This window comes from Diceros bicornis, chromosome X (genome assembly GCF_020826845.1).
Source record: "Diceros bicornis minor isolate mBicDic1 chromosome X, mDicBic1.mat.cur, whole genome shotgun sequence".
Lineage (NCBI taxonomy): Eukaryota > Metazoa > Chordata > Mammalia > Perissodactyla > Rhinocerotidae > Diceros > Diceros bicornis.
The window spans coordinates 125812571-125834656 of NC_080781.1; the positions used below are offsets into that span (position 1 = coordinate 125812571).

General features: G+C 39.4%; 1 protein-coding gene across 3 annotated transcripts in view; it reads right to left on the minus strand.

The window, feature by feature from the left end:
* Positions 1 to 1843: 1843 nt before the first annotated feature.
* FGF13 (fibroblast growth factor 13) overlaps positions 1844 to 22086 on the minus strand; it is a 469867-nt gene continuing 449624 nt past the window's right edge. For all 3 annotated transcript variants that reach the window (XM_058536856.1, XM_058536854.1, XM_058536855.1), the window contains 2 exons: positions 4861 to 5059; positions 1844 to 3247 (listed from right to left, as the gene is read on the minus strand). In XM_058536856.1, coding sequence (XP_058392839.1) covers positions 3111 to 3247; positions 4861 to 5059 — 336 coding nt within the window. In that variant the 3' untranslated portion in view covers positions 1844 to 3110. The remainder of the gene's footprint in view (positions 3248 to 4860; positions 5060 to 22086) is intronic.

Consider the following 22086-nt stretch of genomic DNA (forward strand, 5'->3'; position numbering starts at 1 on the left):
CCTAAAATCATGGAAGCAGACTAACCACAGATGATTCAGGTGCCCCTAAAAGCTTGAGGACCACTCTACTGCAGCATTAATATGTGCTCTGTGAAACTACAGCTTCATGGCCAAATAAGATTGTTTATCCAAGCATTTCTCAAAGTTAAACATGCTTCCTTAACACGGGGCTTTTTAGAATGTAATGTGCTAATGCACATTTTGAATCCTAAAGAAGGGAACAGTGTATGCCAGTGGCTCTCAAAGCGTGGTTCCCCAGGACCAGCAGCCTCAGCGTCACCTGGGAACTTGTCAGAAATCCAAAGTCTTGAGCCTACCCCAGACATACTCAATCAGAAACTCTGGAGGTGGGGTCAAGCAATCTGAGTCTTACAAGCCCTCCAGGCGTTTCTAATGTGTACACAGGCCTGAGAGCCAATAGTCTTTGCAATGTTTTCCAAAACTATTCTTTCAACAAGCCTGTGGCAGGGCTAATGTTTTCTACCAGAAGAAATATTACTGAAGTGTGTGTGTGTGTGTGTGTGTGTGTGTGTGTGTACAGTGAAGATGTGTGAAAGTATCCTCACTTGTAGGGATGCTTTTTTGAGGACTATTTAATTATTGATTTATTTTTTTTATCATTTTATTTATTTATTTTTCCCTCAAAGCCCCAGTAGATAGTTGTATGTCATAGTTGCACATCCTTCTAGTTGCTGTATGTGGGACGCAGCCTCAGCATGGCTGGACAAGTGATCCAGCCCGGGATCCGAACCCGGGCCGCCAGCAGCAGAGTGCTAATTATTGATTTATTTAAACACCACTTTCTGTTAAAAACAACTTAAGGCAGCTCAAAGAGAATGCTGGGAGTAAAGGATTCTTCCTGGGTATTTTGATCATTTCTTATTTATGTCAGGCTTCCCTGAGACACCAATGTACTGATTTGTTTATTACCAGTAGACCTACACTATTCCTGAACAGTGAAAAAACAAAAGCAGCAACCAAAATAGTCAATAACCAAACCTTAAAGTCCTCAGAGCAATAGGGAGACAATGTGCTACTTTTCTCTACTGACTGAAAATTAGTAAGACTTAATAGAGGGCGGGGGTTGAGTCTATTCATGGCACATGGTACAAAGAGTCTGGAGTCCAAATGAGGCCTCACTTCATGCAGTTAGACTTTAGAGCTCAGACAGGACGAGACAGGATGAGGGCTTAAGATGGCATCACAAGGTGACTGGGCTGAGCTGGGCTGGGCTAGGAGTTCCTGCTGAATCTGGCCCAAACATCCCAGGAATGGGCAGCCTCCCCTCCATGCAAAAGCATGCTTCTTGGGACCTCAGCAACTTTATTTGATGGATGCCCTGAAAAGCACCAATCAATTATGTTTTACCTGTTCCTCCACTCTTACCTTCATAAATCGACTATTCCTGAAGCGTGCATTGCCAGGCAATGGCAGATTTGGGAAGCTAGTGAAAAGTCATTCACATTAAAAATGTTTACATTTTCCTTCAGCTCTCAGAGGTGGAAAGGACTTTAGATATTCAGTCTTGTGTCTTCCCTCTACCAAAAGAAATGAGCAACAGAGAGGGGAAATGACGGGGTGAATGGCAGAGGGAATACTCGAACATAGGTCTCATTTGTACAATTCCATCACTGAATGGGAAGGAGAATTCTGCTGTTCCAATCTGAAGTCCAAGTACAATAATTAGTACAATAACTACACTTCAGAGTGTTCATGTTAATATGAATCTCTAGACTGGAGATAATCTGAGGGTAGTGACCTTATGCACATAATTCAATGTTTAACTCCCGTTTCTATGACAGTTATTGGCACATAATGGACACCGAATAAATATGTTGAAGGATTTTTCTTTGAATGAATATAAAGAGTTTATTCGGTGCGTATTTGGGTATACAACAACAAATATTAAACAACTTTTTTTTTTTACTTTTTTGTGCACAGTACAGAAAACTGCCTGTACATGCTATGTCCACTTTTGGAACACAGATTTTAACAATTATTAATGCACAAAATCTTACATATCATGCAACTCTATGCCAAGATTCCAACTTTCTTCCATGCAACAGATATAAAGATCTAAATGGAAACCTAGCTAAGTCTTAAACACTTTTCCAGAAGCAAGTATAAGTATATGTTGTTTAGGGGTAACCAGTCTTAACATTTCCTTGTACACAATATTCACGTGCCAAATACAATGACAGGAGGACTCATACATATACAGATAAGACATTTCTTATTTAACAACACAAAAGACAACATCACAGTTCCACAGTTCCCGTCTTTACACAAGAAGCCACAACAATAGTTTAACATGATAACACAAATGGAATTAAGAGAAATCTACACTTGAGGATAATCTTTGTTTTTTAAAGTAATCTTTACTGACTGGGGTTGACAAAACAACTCAATTTCTATGCACAAAGTACAGCACAAGAACTTGACCAGAATACTACAAATCTAAAAAAAAATTGGTAAAATCACAAGAACACTGTTACCTTGAGCCTGAGATGCCAATTCAGATTCAACCCTGAATTTGGTTGATTTGGATTAAGTGACACAGAGTTAATAGAACCACTGAATTTCAGAAATCATAAAGTTGCACTATACCAAAGGAAATAATACATTTGAATCAAGCGTAGATAGAAAACATTAAGCCAAGAAAACAACACAGTTCACATAATTTTGTTTGCCCCTACAAAACATTTAAGCAGTTAATTTTGTTTTGTTTTGTTTTTTGTTTTTGAAGAGCAATTGTGGTCTTTTAAATTTTCTTGGTTGGAGAACAAATTTTTGTCAGCGTTAGTGCCGTGAAATGTTTTTGGTTTGTCATCCCCAAAGCATCGATGAGATCATGAGAAAATTGGGCAGTCCTTCTCCCAGATTTGGTTCATTGATAATGCTTGGCATTCTTCTGCACAAGCTCAATCTAAATTATGGGGCTTTAGTATGGATGATAAGAAGGTTTAATGGCAGATAGAATAGTGAATTCTGCCTGTTTGTTGGTAAACATCATTGACAAATTTGAACTTTTGGGTGAAGGACTGCTAGAAGAATTCAACAGCACCTGGAGGTAAGGTTCTGTTACAGAGCCCTTGTTTTGCCCTCACTGGCTACGTTGATTCATTGTGGCTCATGGATTTGCCTCCATTCAGCACGCCGGAGACACTTCTGCTCTTGGTTGGAGTCCCGCTTCCAGATCGGGAGAACTCCGTGAGATCGTGCAGTGACGGCTCCTTGTACATGGCCACTGAAAAGCACAGAAAGATGGTGTGAAAGGCCTTGATATGGGCACAGCTCACTGGCCCTCAACTTTTCTTCTGGTTGCTAGGCTTCCATGCTTTAAGCCAAACATGAAAAATGCTGCTTTCAAGGACTCGCTAGAGAGTGGACTGGATCAGATTAAGCAAAATCTAGTCTTGGTGCAGTAGTGTGTAAAGAATTCTAATGCCTAATTTCCATCACTTATGGTTTGTATATGAGAGCATTAATGAAAAGTGCATTTAATAAAGCTCTTAGAAGTTTAAATATGATCTACATCATGCTGTGCAAGCCAAATATTAAAATGTAAAACATTTTAAAATACTGATTTCTATCATACTTTAAAATGCAACTCTCTAAGAGTCTAAATATTAGCACAATTCTTAATGCAATAAATGTAAATATCATTACTGTTGTGCTGTAAATAACAGTACTAGCTTACACTTAACGGAGCACTTATAATGTGCTATATACTGGTCTAAGTGCTTCACATGCATTATTTCATTTAACCTACATAGGCATCCTATGACGGAGGTACTCTTATCCATATTTTACAGATGAGGAACTTGAGGCACACACAGATCAATAATCTGCCCAAGGACATCCGGTTAGTAAAGGGTGAACCTGAGATCTGAATCCAAGTAGTCTGGCTCCTGAAAATGTGCTGTTAAGCAGTGCATTGGTGACTTGATTGGGCAGTCTGCCCCTACTCTAAACCCTTATTCTAACCCCTGGTTACTAATCTCTTGAAGGTCTTGCTCTGTTTTGCCTGTATTTTCTCTCTTTCCCCCACCATGTGTTACTACTTCTAACATCCCTATCTTCTGCAGCCCATTCCTATCCCTCACCCTTTCTAATGTGCTACTAATTGGCTAAAACTGAATGGAAAACAAAAATATGAATGAAATTGTTGGGACGATATTGTTAGGTCCTTAAAGAGGGCCCAAGGAGCTTTTTTTTTTTTTTTTGTGAGGAAGATCAGCCCTGAGCTAACATCCATGCTAATCCTCCTCTTTTTGCTGAGGAAGACTGGCTCTGAGCTAACGTCTATTGCCAATCCTCCACCCTTTTTTTCCCCAAAGCCCCAGTAGATAGTTGTATGTCATAGTTGCACATCCTTCTAGTTGCTGTATGTGGGACGCGGCCTCAGCATGGCCGGAGAAGCGGTGCGTCGGTGCGCGCCCGGGATCCTAACCCAGGCCACCAGTAGCGGAGCGCGTGCACTTAACCGCTAAGCCATGAGGCCGGCCCCAAGGAGCTTTCTAATAAGTGTTAAGTGTGCACACATTTTAGCAACTGTGTTTCTGCCCAGGGACCACTGTGGCATAATTTCGGGTTCTTGGCTGTCCTGAGTTAGCAATTAAGCTACTTCCACATAAGTAAGGTGTGGTTCTACGGAGACGTACTATGGAAAAATTAAAATCAGGAGATTAGATACTATTGTCAATGCTTTCATGTTTTTAAATGTTGTAAAATGTTACTAAATTTTTGCACAAGTGCTTTAATGTGGTAGAATTATGTTCCACTTTCAAAAGCATGATAAAGGACTGATTTAGATACTGATACTCATTGAATCCAGAGCTCCTAAGATATCAAGGTTACCTTTAAGTGGTTTGGGCAGAAAGTGGGCTGCAGGCTTGTTCTTCTTCACGTGGTTTCCTTTCATGATTTCTCCTTCTTTGTTCAGACCCAGATACCACCCTCGGCCTGACTGCTGCTGACGGTATATCATCGATGAATATGTCACGTAATAATTCTCAAACACTGATTCTTTGAATTTGCACTCAGGTGTGAAATGTTCCTGCAAGAAAAGTTAATAAACAAAACCTCAATATTTATAGAATGAATTTCATGGAGAACCATGTGGTATTGCCCTTCAGGTGTTGAGGACATACTTGGTTAAAGCGCGTATGACCCGTGTTCTATTTTAATAGCATAAACTATCATCATTAGAAGACAATACTATATATAACGTTTCACGTGATGCTTTAGAAAAAGCCCTAAGTGCAAGTGCTATTGATCAATGATTAGCTCTCTTTGTAATAAGGTCATGGAAAAACTAGAACCAGCCACAAAAGTGTAGTATACTGGACAAATACAAGAACCAAAGATCAAAAAGACAAGCATAAAGCAGTCACATGGAGCTTTGTGCCCCTCAGGACTAACTATGAGAAAATAAACATTTGGTCCTTGTACTTAATTTTCATAGATTCTGCAGTTACTATATGCTATAATTTTCAATTTCCCAAGGCTGAAATCTGTGTTACAACGTTATAATGCTGGCTGCCTATATTTCTAAAGGGATGCTACAAAGAAAGGCTACCTTTTACTTTTAGGTAAACCAAATCGATTTTTTTTTTAGATCATTGGACCTTGACTTAAAAAAGAAAAGAAATTCCCTCCCTCACCCCATCCTTGCCTTACAGTAACATTTACAAGCAAAACAATACAGAAACAAGGAATTTACAGTAATTCTACAAGCAGACATGAGAGAGCAGCCAAGGAGACTTTGAACCCTGGAATGTGATTTTCTTCCACGTACTTGGCCATGGTTTCTTTGCACTTGCCCACACAAATGAAGGGTTCCTGACCCAACAGACTGTTTCAGAAAAAACAAAAACAAAAACAGAAAGCCTTCTTTCAAGTTTTGTGTATGCATGTGTATGCAATAAATCGCTATTAAAAATGGTCAATTGTGAGCAAAATGAAATGAACAGCAGATTTGAATCTCTAAGTAATCCATAGAGTAGCAGAGGATCCACTTGGAGTTGAAGATGAGAAAAATGAGAACCGAGCTACATGTGACAGTGGCACCAAGGAAGCCATTAGTGTTTTGCTAATTTGCTAAGACATTATGAGGAATGAATTTTGATAAAACCCTAAAAAAATACTTTGTAAAAATATTGCATACTTTCTGGACACCAGTCTTTTCTGAACAATGCCTCCATGGTCCTATTTTCCTTCATTTTCATATTAGATCTCATTCTAAGCAATGCACGCTATCTGACCAACAGGACCTGAAATGCTCTCAGAGAGTCACTTCAGCAAAGAGAGGGACAGAGTCCTCAAAAGAGGCAGCCTTTCTCTGAAAGTTAAACAATTGAACAATTTTCTTTTCTTTTCTGGAAATCCACAAAAAATCTGTTTCACTCAGTAATCTCACTGATTCCCCCCATCTGCCCTTGAGAGTGCACAGACTGTAGTCATCTTTGGGGGTTATTTCAGTCTAGGGGTACACTTGATAGATCCTCAGAAGATTCACACAGATTCAACCTACTCAAGAAGAAAGGTACTCCTAAGGCAATTATCACATGGTAGGAACCAAAGTGTTCTATTTATGGGCTGTGAAAACTCCTCTTTGTAGGATTCTCTACATAGGGAAAGCCAAGGTATGCCTACAAAGAAATTTGACTAAAGGTCTCCACATTTCTCTAGTGATAAGGACAATTGTATGAAGTGGTGCTGAAATTCTTTGGAAACTAAATCACCATTTGGAAAAAAAATTTCATTCTTGGCCAGTGGGTTTTACTTTCATAAAGAGTCAGAAATCATCTGAAAATAAATATGGTGAATAACATATACGATCAAGGCGAGTGATACTGTTTAGCCACATAAACATACTGTATGACTGACTACAAAATGATGAGATGGGATCGCTCTGTGCTCTAAGGCAGGTCCCAAAAAAAAGGCTGCATTTCACATCTTGTGTGACAGCAGCATTCATTCATTTATACACATTTTATGACAATCTATTATATGCTCAGGTGGTACTAAAAATTCATAGGTAAATAAGACGTGACGTCGGAAAGCTTACCATGTATTTGCAGAAGTCAGACATGTACCTAAATGACCTGGATACAGGGTGTGCTGCCATCAAGTACAGAAAGGGAGGCATAAAGGAGGTGTTGTATGAGAACAGAGGAAGTCTGACTTAATTCTGATTGGGGGACTGGGGAGGGGTGGGCCTCACAGAGAGGGTGTTATTTTAGCTGAGCCTTGAAGGATGGATAGGAATTCAAAACAGAGAAGGGGGAAGAAGAGTATTTGAAGCATAGAGCCACAGTTCCTCTCACCTTCACTTCTGAGTCCTCTGTCTCAGTAACTAGAGTCCACCATCCGGGCAACTGCTCACACTTAAAACCTCAGGGGACCTTGAAGCTCATTCACATGCTCTCCAGTCCATGATCTTTACCTTCCATTCCCATTGCCACTGCTCTCATTTGCACCCTTATTACCTTTCCTCTGGCCTGCTGTAATAACCTCCTGGCTGGTCTCTCCCCATCTGCTAGGAGATTTCGCTCCTAAAACAAAGTTCTCTTCCTCAGGAGCTTTTGATGGTTTTGCCTTGCCTACAGTCAAAATGACAACTTGATGTGGCATTTAAAATTCTCCATAATTCAGTCACTACCAGGCCTTCAGTCTCATCCTCTACCACAGAATCATGTGTGCCTTTGTGCCTTTACAGAGGCCATTAATGTCCTTTGTTTAGAATGTCATTCTTCTATCTCTCTACCTACTGGCTTTCCTCTCATCCCTCAAGGCCTAGCTCACATATGACTGCCTCTGGAATCACATATGATCTCCCCCAGTCAGAAGTGATTACATTCATATTTGTGCTCCCATGATCTCTATCTACATGTCTAGCTCGGTCCTGTGACTCAGGCATGTGCTCGATTGGCTCCAGACGGCAGGGGACTTGTCTTACTTCTGAATCCATCTCCCACTCTCATAAATAACTGGTCATATTGCCTAGCAGCACACTGCAGACCATTCAATTATTGTTTATAGGATTTGAATTTCAGTGATTCAGATTTAAGTATTGGAAATTCCAGGATACAGAAATGTCAACCAATAAAGTCTGCAGGGAATTTCCTTAACGCTATGTAAGGAAATCAGTTGTATGTAGAAGGAGGCTGTCACTGCATGGGCAGATCCTGTATGCGTGGCTTAGTATCTGTTAAGAATAACAGATACTACTCAGATACTGGCACCTACGACATCAGGAGGAAAAACTTGGTAATTGTTACAACTATCGGAAAATGGCAAGGAAGGACTCAATGAACTGAATGCTCTGTCACATCCTGGCAATTTCTTAGTCATCACCACTAAATTTGGACTCCAAAACTCAGTAGAGAGGGAGGAAAATGAGGCCAAAAAAAGAATATTGAAGCAACCAAAGGAGTGTTCTGTTCTCTGTGTGTGACACTGTCATTTTATCCAGTGTTGGAAGGAGTAGGCGGAAGAGGCTTGATTTTTATCAAATGTGGAAAAATGTGAACATCCCACCAAACACGGGAAGGGCCACCAAAGGGAAGAGGGGTGCAGTTGTATCTCTCTATGTCTCAGCAGTGATTCATATAAATAATAGAAATTGGATTTGACCTTAACCAGGGAAGCCCTATTCAGAGGACAGCAGGTAGACATATGGTGAGGAATCAATCTCCTTTGATTGACCTGGAGACAATTATTAGAGCTCTTTATAAAGGTAACATAGTGGCCTTGACACATAGTAGGCACTAAACAGAGGCAGTAGTCATTGTGCTCTGCATTTAATATGCATTAGATAAATATCTGCTATCATAATAAATGAATGAATGAATTAAAAAGATGTCAAGTGTTCCCTGCACAGCCACTAAGAAATTACTCGGCATGGCTGCGAAAGAAAAGGTGCTTTATATCTTATAACATTTTATGCATTGATTTCTCGTCAGAGTTGTTTACCTCTCTTGCATATTTATATTTTTTCAGAGGAATAACGTCTTTTTAGTTCATGAAATAATCAATCTGTCTCTAAAATCTCTCTTCTAGATCATTATCTCTATTCCCCTTAAAGTTCAAGGTTAGTTTTTTCTCAGTGAATATTGAACCTTTTTATCTAAGGAATCCATACCAGTTAGTTATAATGATCATGATTTGGGCAAGGAATGAAGAATATACATTTGCAGAACAAACAGATCAAGGAGCAAAATCTAATACTTCTTTTTACCAATTTACTCACTATTAAGGGGAAAACAGTTCTTTGGAGGTTGAAATATCACTGACAAGAAGAAAACATTTGAAACCCTCAACATCAGGTCAATAGAACATATTGGAGAATACTTACAGTCACGAATGGCAGTCAGCTTCCCTTATCAAGGCCTATTAGACATCCACACAGACTTTGAGAGGCAAGTGAAGAAGGCATTAACACAATCAGTAATATTGGTTATATGCAAATAACTCCCAGATCCAATGGTGTGCCAGAAAATACCTTTGTTCCAGCACAAAAGGCTTTGGATTGTGTAACTTGCTATTCTCTATTAGAGTCAGAAGAAGCAACAATGCCCTGTGTTGCCCCTGGCACACAGAGCAAAGTACAGAGGGGTGCACTACCTCTCTGGCCTCCTGGAGCTGGAGCCAGGTCAGAGGAAGCATGGGCTGTGATGGGGGCTTCCCTGAAGGAAGCCAAGTAAGGGCCATGTCCCTCAGCAGGTGATGTGCAGCGACATCCTCAGTAGCCATAACCAAAAAGGTGAGAGCTAAAAACTATCTGTACATTAATTATGTCATCTCAGTGCCCTAAACACATCTACAATACCAAAACACACACCACGACTAAATGCCTTCCTGATTAAAAGAAGTAACTTGGCAAACATAGGCCTTAATAGCAGATTTTTCATACTCTTTTTCCCCCTGCTTTTGTATTTTCAGCTATGGTACCACTGATAGGGTGGCAGTGTTTCATTTGAGTCCGTATCTCAGTAGGATGGGAAGTTTTGAGGATTGCCATGTATATTGTCCATAGATAAAATGGCAACGCTAAGCCCCTAGACCGTTGACCAAAGCCTGCAATCACAGCACGGCACAGCAAGTATAACCTTTCACCTATGTATATGCTAGGCCAAGTGCACGTATCCTGGTGTACGATAATGTTTCTCAATACATTTTGTTTTATTTACACATAAGGTTTGTAAAGCAGGCATCATAGAACACAGAAACAAAAACAGTTTATAGATATATGAGTGGGCATTTAAAGAAACTCTGAAAAAGGAACCTAGTAAAACATGATTTCCTCTTTTCAGCAGGTTCTATAAACATATCATAACTAATCTCTCTCTCTTTAATCCTCTCACTTTGTTCTCTTCTCCCTCCTCTCTTCTGGCCACATTTTCAGTAGTCTGATGCTCCAATTAATTTAACAATTACTACCAATAGCAAAGGTCACTCTTCTAATTCTGAGCCATATTCTGATGACAATTAATTTTCTAGATTTAAAGTTAGCAGGTTATTTAAGCAGGTCTGACTTGTGTGTGCCAATTATTCTCCAGCCTAATGAAAAAATATGCAGATTAAAACTAGATTTTCAACTCTGTTAGAAATAAAAAAAATAGAATTTTAAAATATACTTCATACCCATGGGGGTGACACCATAACTACCTATATTTTCTATACAGACTTCTCCTCTATCTGTGATTTCAAAATTCAAGATTAATTATTATATTCACAACTTTGATGTTCTTTCCTAGGGTATATTTGATGTGAATGAACTTCATTATTACTAAGATCAAAGCACGGGAAGGGAGAGGTTGGAGAAGAGAGAATCAATACTCACCCAGTGCACTGTAGCTAAGCAAAATTACTAATTCATGATAAACAGAGTATCGTTTGTTCACTCAAATATCCTCTGGACTGTGAGATACTTGAGGGCAGCTCCTAGCATAAGGCCTGGCTTAGAGTCAATGATCAATACACATCTGATGAACTAAATAAAGGAAAGAATGGAATGTCATATGAAGAGAACTTGGAAGTTACCTTGTACAGATCCAAAAAAGGGTTCAATGTGGCACTATAGGAAGAGAGGGCTGGTTTTGGAGTAGAGACTGACAAGTCAGAACTTGCTTGCGGGAGCAGAGAGTGGGTGATAGGAGGAGGAAAGCAGCCTACAGAGAAATTCAATTTAAAAAACTGGAGAGGGAGGGAGGGGGAAAGGGAGGAAGAGAAGAAGGAATAATGAAGACAAAACAATGCTTAAGCTGCAAGAATAAAGAGATTTCCTGTTAACCAAGATATAGGCATTAAACTTCCACTCTTGGTCTTTGGATCTGCAAATAGCTAAACATGTCAATTAAATTCTAGTAGCTTGATTTTTGGAAAATGGGAGAAAAAACCTAGCAGTCCTGCTGACCTTACTGGATTGTTGTACGAGGATCCAATGAGATGATGTATGTGAAAGCAGCTCTGAAAATTGCAAAGCTCCATAAACATGAAATGTGGGATTACTTCTGGTAATACATGCCCAGGAAACCCAGGGCAAAATGAAAAAATTCTCTTTTCTTTTCAAAATTCTTTTCCACTATGGCATCAACTTACAAAGAAAGGGTCTACCTATATGTGTTTTAACATGGAAGATAAAAATTCTGGCCAAAATTAGGGCTGCACGTGAATTACACTTTGTATTTTGTGTTCTCCTCTAAGCTTGATTCCCAGAAAATTGTTTTGCCTCCCTTCATTTTTCCTTTCTGTCTGTAGTCGGCTGAAAAGGCTGCAGTGCTGTAAGCCACAGCGCTAAAGAAGCAAAGTGCTTAAAAACGGGCTTCATGAAACACCACGCAACAGAATGACTTAAAAGAACACATGTAAATTAGCAACCATTTGTAAAGAAACGCAAATTATAATTAAGAATATGCACATGGACTAATTTCCTTCCTATGGTTACAACGAAGTTTCTTGGTAGCATTTTTATATAGCATGATATTTAATAGATATTTTAATTTACCCTATGCTGACCCTGTGAAATAGGCTAGCACAGTATTGCTTTTTCTCCTCAATGCTTCACAAACAAAAATGAAAAAACAAAAACATTAAGGAGTTTGTCAACCAATAGCCTGTTTAAAACAGAATTGGGATGCAGATATGACCATATTTTAGGCCCCGAGTTCATTTAGTCCTTTGTATTGGCTTGTTCTGCATTTTCATGTATTTCTGTAAAGCGGTCTCATGCAATGGAGTACGCAGGCTGCCAAATCTTACAAAGCAATTTGTTTTATAAAACACACTGAAATAAGCTAGAAAAAAGCAGGAGACAAAACAAAAAATAATGCCTCCCTTACAGAGCCTAAGACGAGTTATTTTTGTCATGATATTAAAATTACATGATCCAAAGGCCTCACTCAGTTCCAAACCTGGTCAGCAAATACATTTTGAAATGAAAGTAACTTGTTGAGATTTGTGACAAAGGAGAGGGATGGGCCACATGCCTCCACGGCTGTGTAACTGGCCCAAGACAGTGTTAGTCTGACCCAAAGCTTGCAGAAGAAGACAGATTGTTTAGGCAATCCAATTAGGTAGTAGAAGATGTACTTGATCTTACATAAGATATGTTGCAGACAGACTGTGACCATCACATCATTTTTTAAATCTTACTAGATTAAATCTTACTGTTTAACAAAAATATGTGGAAAATTATTTTTTTTCAAGTGAGGAACACTTCTCTAAAGTGAATAGCTGCTTAAAACATTTTTGTCTATCATGTATATTAACTCTGGATGTTGGCTTTCTTATAGCAAGGCTGACCTATGTGTTTTGAAAAGGGAATCAAATATCAGATATAATTTCTAAAAATAAACTTTCCTGTCTTTTGGCTGGTTACTGGAATTAATTTGTGCCCACTGGATAAATATTCTCTGTTACTACTATGATGCTTTCTAATCTGTGGCAGTATTTTTCTGTGTAATAACTTCAGAGTGGGATCTAAATCCACCTGTAAGAAAATGACTTCGGAAGTATTTGTAGTCAGCGAGAGAATAAGCTTAGTTGGTTGTATCTTTTTAAATAGCTGTTGCAAGTTCCTGTCTGAAAATTCAAAGGCTAGGAACTCTGAAAACTTTTCACAGAGATGCAACAAACTGTCATGCAAAGGAGAAAGGTTCTTTCTCCGTAGTCCAACTGAAAAAACTCTGGCAAGGTGGGTGGCCTATTAAAAATAAAATCATACCAAGGTGTGTTGCATAGCATGTTCTAGTACTTCAGGCAATTTTGAGGATTGTAATTTTGATTCGTGTTGGACAGCTGTTGTGTTAAATTTGATAGGGCCAGCCTCTGTAGAAGAGAGTCATTTACAATAACCACGAGTCTACTTCAAAGACTTTCAAAGGAGACTTCTTATCTTTTCTCTCGAACAGGTAAGAAAACAATGCTAGACAACAGCAACTGCTCAAATGGAAGTCACTAATGCGTGCTTTCCACTGCAAACCACAAAACCAGGAATCACAGGGCAAGGTGCAAAGGCCTCATCTATAAACCAAGGATGAGAAAGGTGTCCCAGAGGGTTATTGGACTGTCACATCACATTACACCTGCAAATTACTTCTGAGAATAGGAAGTTGTAAAGAGAGTCATCTTTCTATGAAGAGAGTGCATTTCTGCTCTCATTTGCCCCTTCAAAGGAGCGAATGAGACGATACTTGTGACAGTCACCACAAGTCTAAGTAGGGTAAGTCAATTCACTAATTTAAGACTCAAATGGAAGAATTCATTCTAAACTACTACTTCCTAAGAGCCTACTGTGTGCCTAGCACTGTGGGAGGCCCCTTTGCATATATAATGATCTGATTTAATCTTGATAGCAGCTCTCTGTAATAACTTCAGAGTGGATCTACATCCCTCTTGCTTGAGGGAGGAGTTCTCCCACCTCACAAGTGAGAAAACCACGGGAAAGAAGCCCTTAACAAGTCATTTCTTTTTTTTTTTTGTGAGGAAGATCAGCCCTGAGCTAACATCCATGCCAAGCCTCCTCTTTTTTTGCGGAGGAAGACTGGCCCTGAGCTAACATCCGTGCCGATCTTCCTCCACTTTATGTGGGATGCTGCCACAGCATGGCCTGACAAAGCGGTGCGTGGGTGCGCGCCCGGGATCTGAACCGGGGCCGACAGCAGCGGAGCGCGCTCACTTAACCACTATGCCACAGGGCCGGCCCCAACAAGTCATTTCTTTATAAACTCAATTGCAAGTGTGCCTTTTCACCCAAATGGTAGTTACTGTGCAGACAATAGCTGCGATGTCAATTCTCTTCTAAAAGTACAGTTCCAACATTGCCTGAAGGTTCAGCCCTTCCTCCTATTTGAGCGCCCTGCCTCTTGGAACACCGAAGAGCTCTGTTCAAACCTGCCTCTTCCACTTTCCAGATTTCTGACTTCGGGCAATTTACCTGTGTTCTAACCTTGCATCTGTAAGAGGAGAACAGCACCATGAGCCTCCTAGGGAAGATCGCAGAGGGCATGGAAAGCAGCTAGCTAGGCGTAAGTGCTTATTGACTATGGGACCCCTTCCCTTGCCTTACGTCTCAGTTTGTGTGATCTATAAGAAAACGCAGCATCCCCCACCCCACTCCCAACTTGAAACTGTTATGAAAACTAGTGCTTGTTGATGAAAATGGAGTAGAGAAGCACCTTTCCATTTCCGCGAGGGGTTCCTGTTACACATTAACTGTATGTGTGAGAATTGCTTTCAGTAGTGATTCCTTTTCAAGGGTAACAATCCATGAGCTTTTAATTTGGGGCTTAACATATCCTAAGATTCTAAAATTTGAATTACTATAATGTGTATTAGTGAACCCACATGATATTAAAGAGATTTGTGCAATAACCCAGTCTTAATGGGCAAAATGACATTTACACATCTAGTTTAATTATTATGCCACAAAAAGTAAAACATTATTATCTCACTTCTTTTGTTCTAAACCACTGTTGCTAGTTCTACTTTCATAATGTAGGTTACTAATAACAACAATAATGAAAAATCTAATAGAACCTTATGTTTAAGCAGTGCCTACTTTTAAAGTTTTCTACAACTGATCAAACAGTTATGGCATTCAAGTAAGGGACAGTTTAATACTGATGATGATAACAAAGGTAATGATTATAATGATTTTGGTAGACCTTTTTTTTCCCTCTCCAAAGAGCTTTTTTTTTTTTTACAGTTGAAGAAATGGAACCAAAGATGCTAATACACTGGACCTGGCTTTCACACTTTCTGCTAGAGAATGAATTCAGCACAGGGAAGCAGCTCCTTCTAGAGGAAGCTGGAATGGGTTTAAGGTAGCTGGTGTTGACATGTGGGAGGCCCTTATTTTAAGGCAACCTGATCTCTAAGACGTTTCCTAACTGGTCCTGGGTTGCAGAGGGAAGAAAGAGCTTTAACATGGAATACAAGCCGAGCTCGCCAGCTGCCGGCCCACTGCTTTCTCCACCATGCCAGGCAGCTCTCCATTTATCTTATGTAAATGTGTCAATTTAACATTCTCCTAGATCATGCCATGAAAAGTTCATTCTTCTATTGCAAAATGTTCATGACTGAATTTTAGCATATTTGGGCTTTTTTTTTCTTTCCAGTGACCTTCTCCCTACCCTGGGAGTTTTAAGGAGTGATCCCAGAGCACATTTACTGAAACTAGTCTTCTGCCTCTTTAGGTGCAGATGTGGGTAGTAGGTAAGGAGAAACATAAATGAACCTAATCAGACTTGTGTGTGTGTGTGTGCGTGCGCGTGTGTGTGCGTGCATGTATGTGTGCATGTCTGCTTGAGATAGAGAGAAACAGACAGAGAGATGGCGGGAGGGGGGTGCAAAGGGAGAAAGACAACAAGAGGTAAAAACAAAGAAAGTAAATGTGATGATTTGTTTTTCCTAAGTCTATAATCCTGTGGCCTTTGAGAAATGCCTGCCATCCCACTGCCCCCTCCCCCGCCCAAAGGTTTAATGGGGAAGGTAAAAAAGTAAGTTGTCTCTCTCATCTGTTGGAGAAAATCTCTATTTCCTGCCCAAACTCCCAGCTGTGCTCAGAGCTCAGGGTAAAATCTGAGAGGCCACCCAGGGCAGGTTATGTTCTTCTGTACATTACTATCTATACAGGAGCCTGACAGAGAGAGGAGTAAACCTATTTCTTCCTGGAGATTTTCCTTAGTGTAATGCACATTCATCTCTGAAGGGAAAAAAAAGGAAATCCAAGTCTCTTGAGAAACTCATGATTAGTGTGGAGAGGTCCTGTGTAAGTTCATTAAAATAAGACACTTTGAAATATGAATGTCGCTATCATAAAGTGAATTATATTTCATAAGAGAAATGTAATGCTTAGATGTCGCAGTAAACAAGACAATGGCCCCCTATTTAGACCAAGCTGCTGTCAACTGTGATGTCGTTTATTATTATCATCACCTTATATTATGGTTATGTAGAAACCACTGCGTTGAAGCCTGAATTCTAAAAACGCAGTGTTTTACGGGAGTGTCTAGATCAAGCATCCAGCTACAATTCATAAATGAGCTTTCAGTAGCTTAGTTTAAATTAAATTTGGTTCGTTCTGTATTTCCTGAAATACTGTGGCATTTTTATATTAATTCTTTAAAAAGGGTTTTGATGACATTAAATTTTGAAATAGGCAAATTACAGTTCTTTATCAAAATATGCAATCTAAATTTCCACATATTTGTTACCTACGTATTACCATAGTTGAAAACAGACTGCAAGAATATAATATAAACTATGAGAATATATGAAAATGATTAATACTTCATAAGCTTTGCACAACCATGACCTATTTGGAATAATTTCCAGCATTCATTTTCAACAGTGTAGACTGTTAAGACATTTGCATGAGAATGCAAGATGCATAAATTATCCCTGCAGGGAACACTTAAAACTTAAATTATATAGCGTCGAAGTAGTTTCAAAGAACTCAAACAAAATAACAAATAATTCTAGAGTCCCCCTTTAAAATGATTATTCTTCTGTGTTACCAATGATCTTGATCACTAAAACTCCCTTTCTTTACAATTATATTCACATTATCAATTCTTACTTTGTTCTTTTACCATCAAGCTCTTACACAGCTGGCCCTGAAAATTTGCATGCCGTAAAAGCTGAACTAGAGAGCTAGTAGAGATGAATTCTCCAGTTATATTCATGCTGTGAACAGAACCATAACACTCCCTTAATATATCTTATCATTGCACATTTATACTAAACATGCATCCAAATCAAGTCCTATTTTTTACATTCCTCCTGTTCAAAATCTTTTAATGGCTCCCTGCTGCCTACAGGAGAAAATCCAAACTCCCTGGTCTGGTGTTCAAGGCCCTCCACAATCTTGCACATGTTCTCCTACAACTCTAGTATAAAATTCTTCAACGCAAGCCAGATTGGAGAAATAAGGCCAGGACCAAAAGCAGCAGAGATTTTTCTTATGAATGGAAAAATATCTCCTCCAAACCAATTACTGAGTTTCAGAGGCTGGAATATTCACTGTGATTAGAGAGAATTACTGGGTCACAGAGAACATCTAACTGTTCTCTCCTAAGTTTCTTTCTTATGCTCTGCATTATTATTTTTTTTAATTCAAAAGAATGACTTCTTGAACATCTGAGCTGCCTCGTGTCATGGCTCCACACGCTGTGATTTAATAGGCAGTGTGCTTGTGCAAGGGGCTGCCACCAGGTATGCAATTCTTTGGGGGCCACTTGCTAACAATTGGCACCTCTTCTTTTCACAGCATACAGAGGAAAACGAGTCAAACGTCAGCATATCAGAAACCTCCAGGCTCAGCTTTGGCTGGAATACAAAAGCACTTTACAACTGATTATTTCTGAAGACTTTTCACAGCATCAAGGAAGAGGGTAATGAAATTGTATCTGAACAGAAGGAAGCTAAATTATTTATCTCATACTAATTTTTACCAGATGGCTGGTGATGAAAAATCTATACTGGCAAATATGCTGTATATATTACTTTAAAGATAAGGGGGCTAAAATTTTAAATGTTCACAATATATTTGTATTTAGTCTTACGGCTCATATTGATTCTGTACAAAGTTTCTTCTAAGAGCACGTGTTCAGTATATGATAAATCATATCATCATGTCATCATAAGTTGCATCATCTATTCATGAATCACATCAGCAGTTGGATTACTTCTTTTTTTTAACATCTCAGAATAAATTTGGGATGTTGCCATATGATGGTGCCTACTATATCCCTCAGCATCAGGAGTGTACAAACAGCACTCCTCCCCCAAGAGACAGAGGATATGGCCCTTCAGGGAAACCACAGTCCTCAGAATTAAACTCCCTCACTTAGCTTCAGGCAGAACTGGCTAAATGCTGACTTCCGACTTAAATAAACAGTCAGTTGACGGAAAGGTGATGATGGTGAGGGAGACAGGGTGTACCAGACAGACAACCTTTTCCTTTTCTGTCCAAATTATGTCTCCAGGGAGAGGGTTGGGTGGGTTCAACACCCAGTTCTTCCCTCTTTCGCCTGTCATGGATCCATTTTCTCTTTGCTCTGAAGCCCACCAATGGAGAAAGGAGATATGGACTTGTTCTTTGGTTGACTCTCAAACGCCAAGTGTTCAGGAAAGGAGAGAAAACATTCAATTACATGTGCTGGTTCATGTCAAACAAAACATTTTCAGATGAGTCTAGCTGTTCTATATTGTTCTCTAGGTAAAGCAGGTAAAAGTTCTGGCCCCAGAAAGGAATTGGTTTGTGGACAGAATCACAATGCATGATTTGCCTCGTGAGTCCTAGCTTCTCTGAACAACCTCTTTACATGTTTCTTGTTTTGCAGGAGGTGCAGTATCATCTCTGGTTGACTTGCAAAGACCGATTATTTTATATACCATTTTGTGGGGCTTATACTCATTCAAGTCAACAAAAATGTCTTGAGTGCCTATCATGTGCACTATCTTTCCTAAACTAGATGCTGGCACTCATGGTGCTTAGAACTTTGGGAATGGCGGTTGCCTTCCTCAGACAGTTGTCCAAAGAGCACTTCTCGAGCTGCAGCCAGAACTCATGCAGTGCCCTAAACTGTGTTCTTACGGTGAGAGACAACAGACCAAAACTGAGTTCTATAATCTACAGTGGCCAAGCAAGCTACAGACTGACTGGCTGTGGATGAATACCTTCCTACTAGGATAACCTGATTGAGCATTTATTCCATTCAAAAGAATTCATTTGGTAATTTCATCTGTTATAGCTAAGTGTTCTACTGTCATCAGCAGCAGCAGCTAAGCATTTACCATTCTCTGACAAAGTATGACTATCCTAGGTCAAGGTAAAGAGTAGAATGGAAATAGCTTATGTTGAAATCTAAAAATAGATCCTTCAGAATCACAACAGAATGACCAAAGTTGCCACTGTGATAGTACCTAAAAGAACATAAATGTCGTACATTCTATGACTAGCCAAACATGATTCAATTTAACCATAGTGAACTAGAAGTGATTCTGTACACTATGTGCCAATATAAGATAATGAGGCTCCATTTTTAAATCACCTTCCTGCATGGTGAGATTACTAGTACTCCAATCACCAGAAACAATATGCTTTAATCACTCTTTGGTGTCACTGAAGTTACATTTTCTGCAATTTCGATCTATTGAGAGAATGCTTACAGAAGCCAGATATTTGCTGAAAATCATAGGAAAAAAGAAAGAACAGGGGCTGTAAGCTAAGTGACCAGAATAAAGGACAGTACAGATACTCCGAGCAAACATTAACAGTTTCAAACCTCATAGCTTTGGGGGTGGCTCCATAGGCCATGACCAATTGTCAGGGACTTGGCTAATTTTCCAGCATTAGAAAGAAACAGGAGGAGACAAATTAAACAGGTGTGAAGCTATTAGAACTGTGGTGTTGAACTCTGCACAAGCACATCAAATTACGTGTGCAACTCCAATGAGAAATCAAACAGATGGGTGTGCAAACAGCAACCAGTCACTGGAGGACAGACATACACACAAAGCCAGTGTGAGAACTGCTACAGATAACATATTTGTCTTCTTAGCAACATTAACTCTCTGTTCTTCTAAATACTCCCAATGTTTATCCACTGTTACTTACTGTATTTTGAGTAAGCAATAATAGGTTCGATTTCCCCTGAGCCTGAGTCACAGCCTGGTAGTAAATTAGGTACTTAGGAAGGTGCATTACTTCCTTAAGGCCACTGAGCCATCAGTTAAGGCATAATATGCTTCCTTTGGTTTATGATGAGGCTACTGACTCACTTTAGTGGGAGTTATTTTTCCTGCACTGCTGATGGCTGAGTTAAATGAATGTAGTCGTTTTTCCCTCCTTGTAGTGTGGATGGGATGGTCTGAGCTAATTACACATTCTTGTCAATTCCATTGTGATCCACAGAGCAAATGTCCATCATGTTTGGTTAAAGTTTGAGGTTCATTCTGTAGCTGTGGAACAAAGCAAAATCAGTGAGGGATGGGGGAGACTGGGTTCTTTGATAGCATTCGCTAATTGACTGTGTTAGCTGGCCACTAGTGCCATAAAAGCCATACTTGCAGTAAAACATTAATCTACAACATAAGGCAAATCATGTTGCTCTTCTACTCAACACTCTCCAGTGGCTTCCCATCTTACTGAGAGTCAAAACCAAAGTCCTTGCTTTGGAAGATAAGAGCATATGTGATACGATCCCGGCTACTTCTCTGCTCTCATCTATCACTTGCCCTCTTTTTCACTTTATGTCAGTCACACTGGTTTCCTACCTTGCCCCCCCTTGCCAATCTTATTCTCACGTCAGCGTCTTTGAATGTGCTTCTACCTCTGTCTGGAATATTTTTCCTCCTGATATCCACCTGGGCCCTTCCCACTTGTCCATCAAACACCACCTTAAGAGAGAGACTTTCCCTGACCACCCTATATGAAATTTGCCCCTATCTCTCAACATGCTCTATCCCCCTAACCCTGCCTGTTTATTCGCCAAAGCAAATTGTTTATTATTTTTTTTATTTATCTACTGTCTGTTTACCCCATCTAGAACATAAGCTCCATGAGGACAGGGGTTATGTTTTGTTCATCGCTCTATTCCAGCATTTGGAACAGTGCCTCAAGCTCTGAATTCATCCCATACGAATTTGCTAAAGGAATAGATGGATAAATCCTAGTGGGCTGACAGATTGAAGGGACAAAATATTCCAGATTATTAAGGTCTTTGCATAAGTATTAAAGAACTAGATTTGTCATAAAATGATATTTAGGCTCCTAATGAGGTACAGTTATTGGGGCTTTCATTTTCACTGTGGTTACAAACTGCATTATAATTATAAACCAGCATCCCTACCCAGAGAAACAAAATGAACCTTTACTAATACTCTTCTGAGCTATACATGAAAGGCTATTCATAAAAACGGTAGGTCAAGATGAAAGGAAATAGCTAAGGAGAATACCTTTGAAAAGTGTGCCAACAGGTAATTAATCATTGAAAGCAGCAAATCCTGATGGCCAGTAAATTTCAAGGGCTTATCTCAGTAATATTTGAAAGTGCAATCTTCTCAACATATGAGAAATGTCAGTTCGTTGTCTTGAACAAAAGAATAAATGAAGAATACATCTTTCCAAAGAAGATGCTATTATTTTGATGATTTCATTAAAATACATTAAAAAATCAAGAAGAGGTTAGCCAAAGACCTAGTGCTTAACTCTGATGTGTTTTTCATGGGGGTTTAAAACCCGATACGACTTGTGCTTAAATTGTCCCGTGTAGAACACAGGTATCTCAGGCTGAACATACATACTGTAGAGGGGTTCATGTCTCATTTCTTTGCTGTGGACCACATTTTGTCTTCAATTTACCAAAACAAAGATAAGGATTTTTAAAGAAAGAGGGATGTTAAAAAAGAAATAAATGCCACAACTTGCTATTAAGTACAATGGGATAGAAAAATCACTTTAGTGCCACACTTCAGATGTTTTCTGAGGAATAATTTGAAAGGAAGCATAGTGAAGGAGAAAGAAAAAAGAATGGTTAAATTGTGAATTACACTTGACATAACTAAACTTAT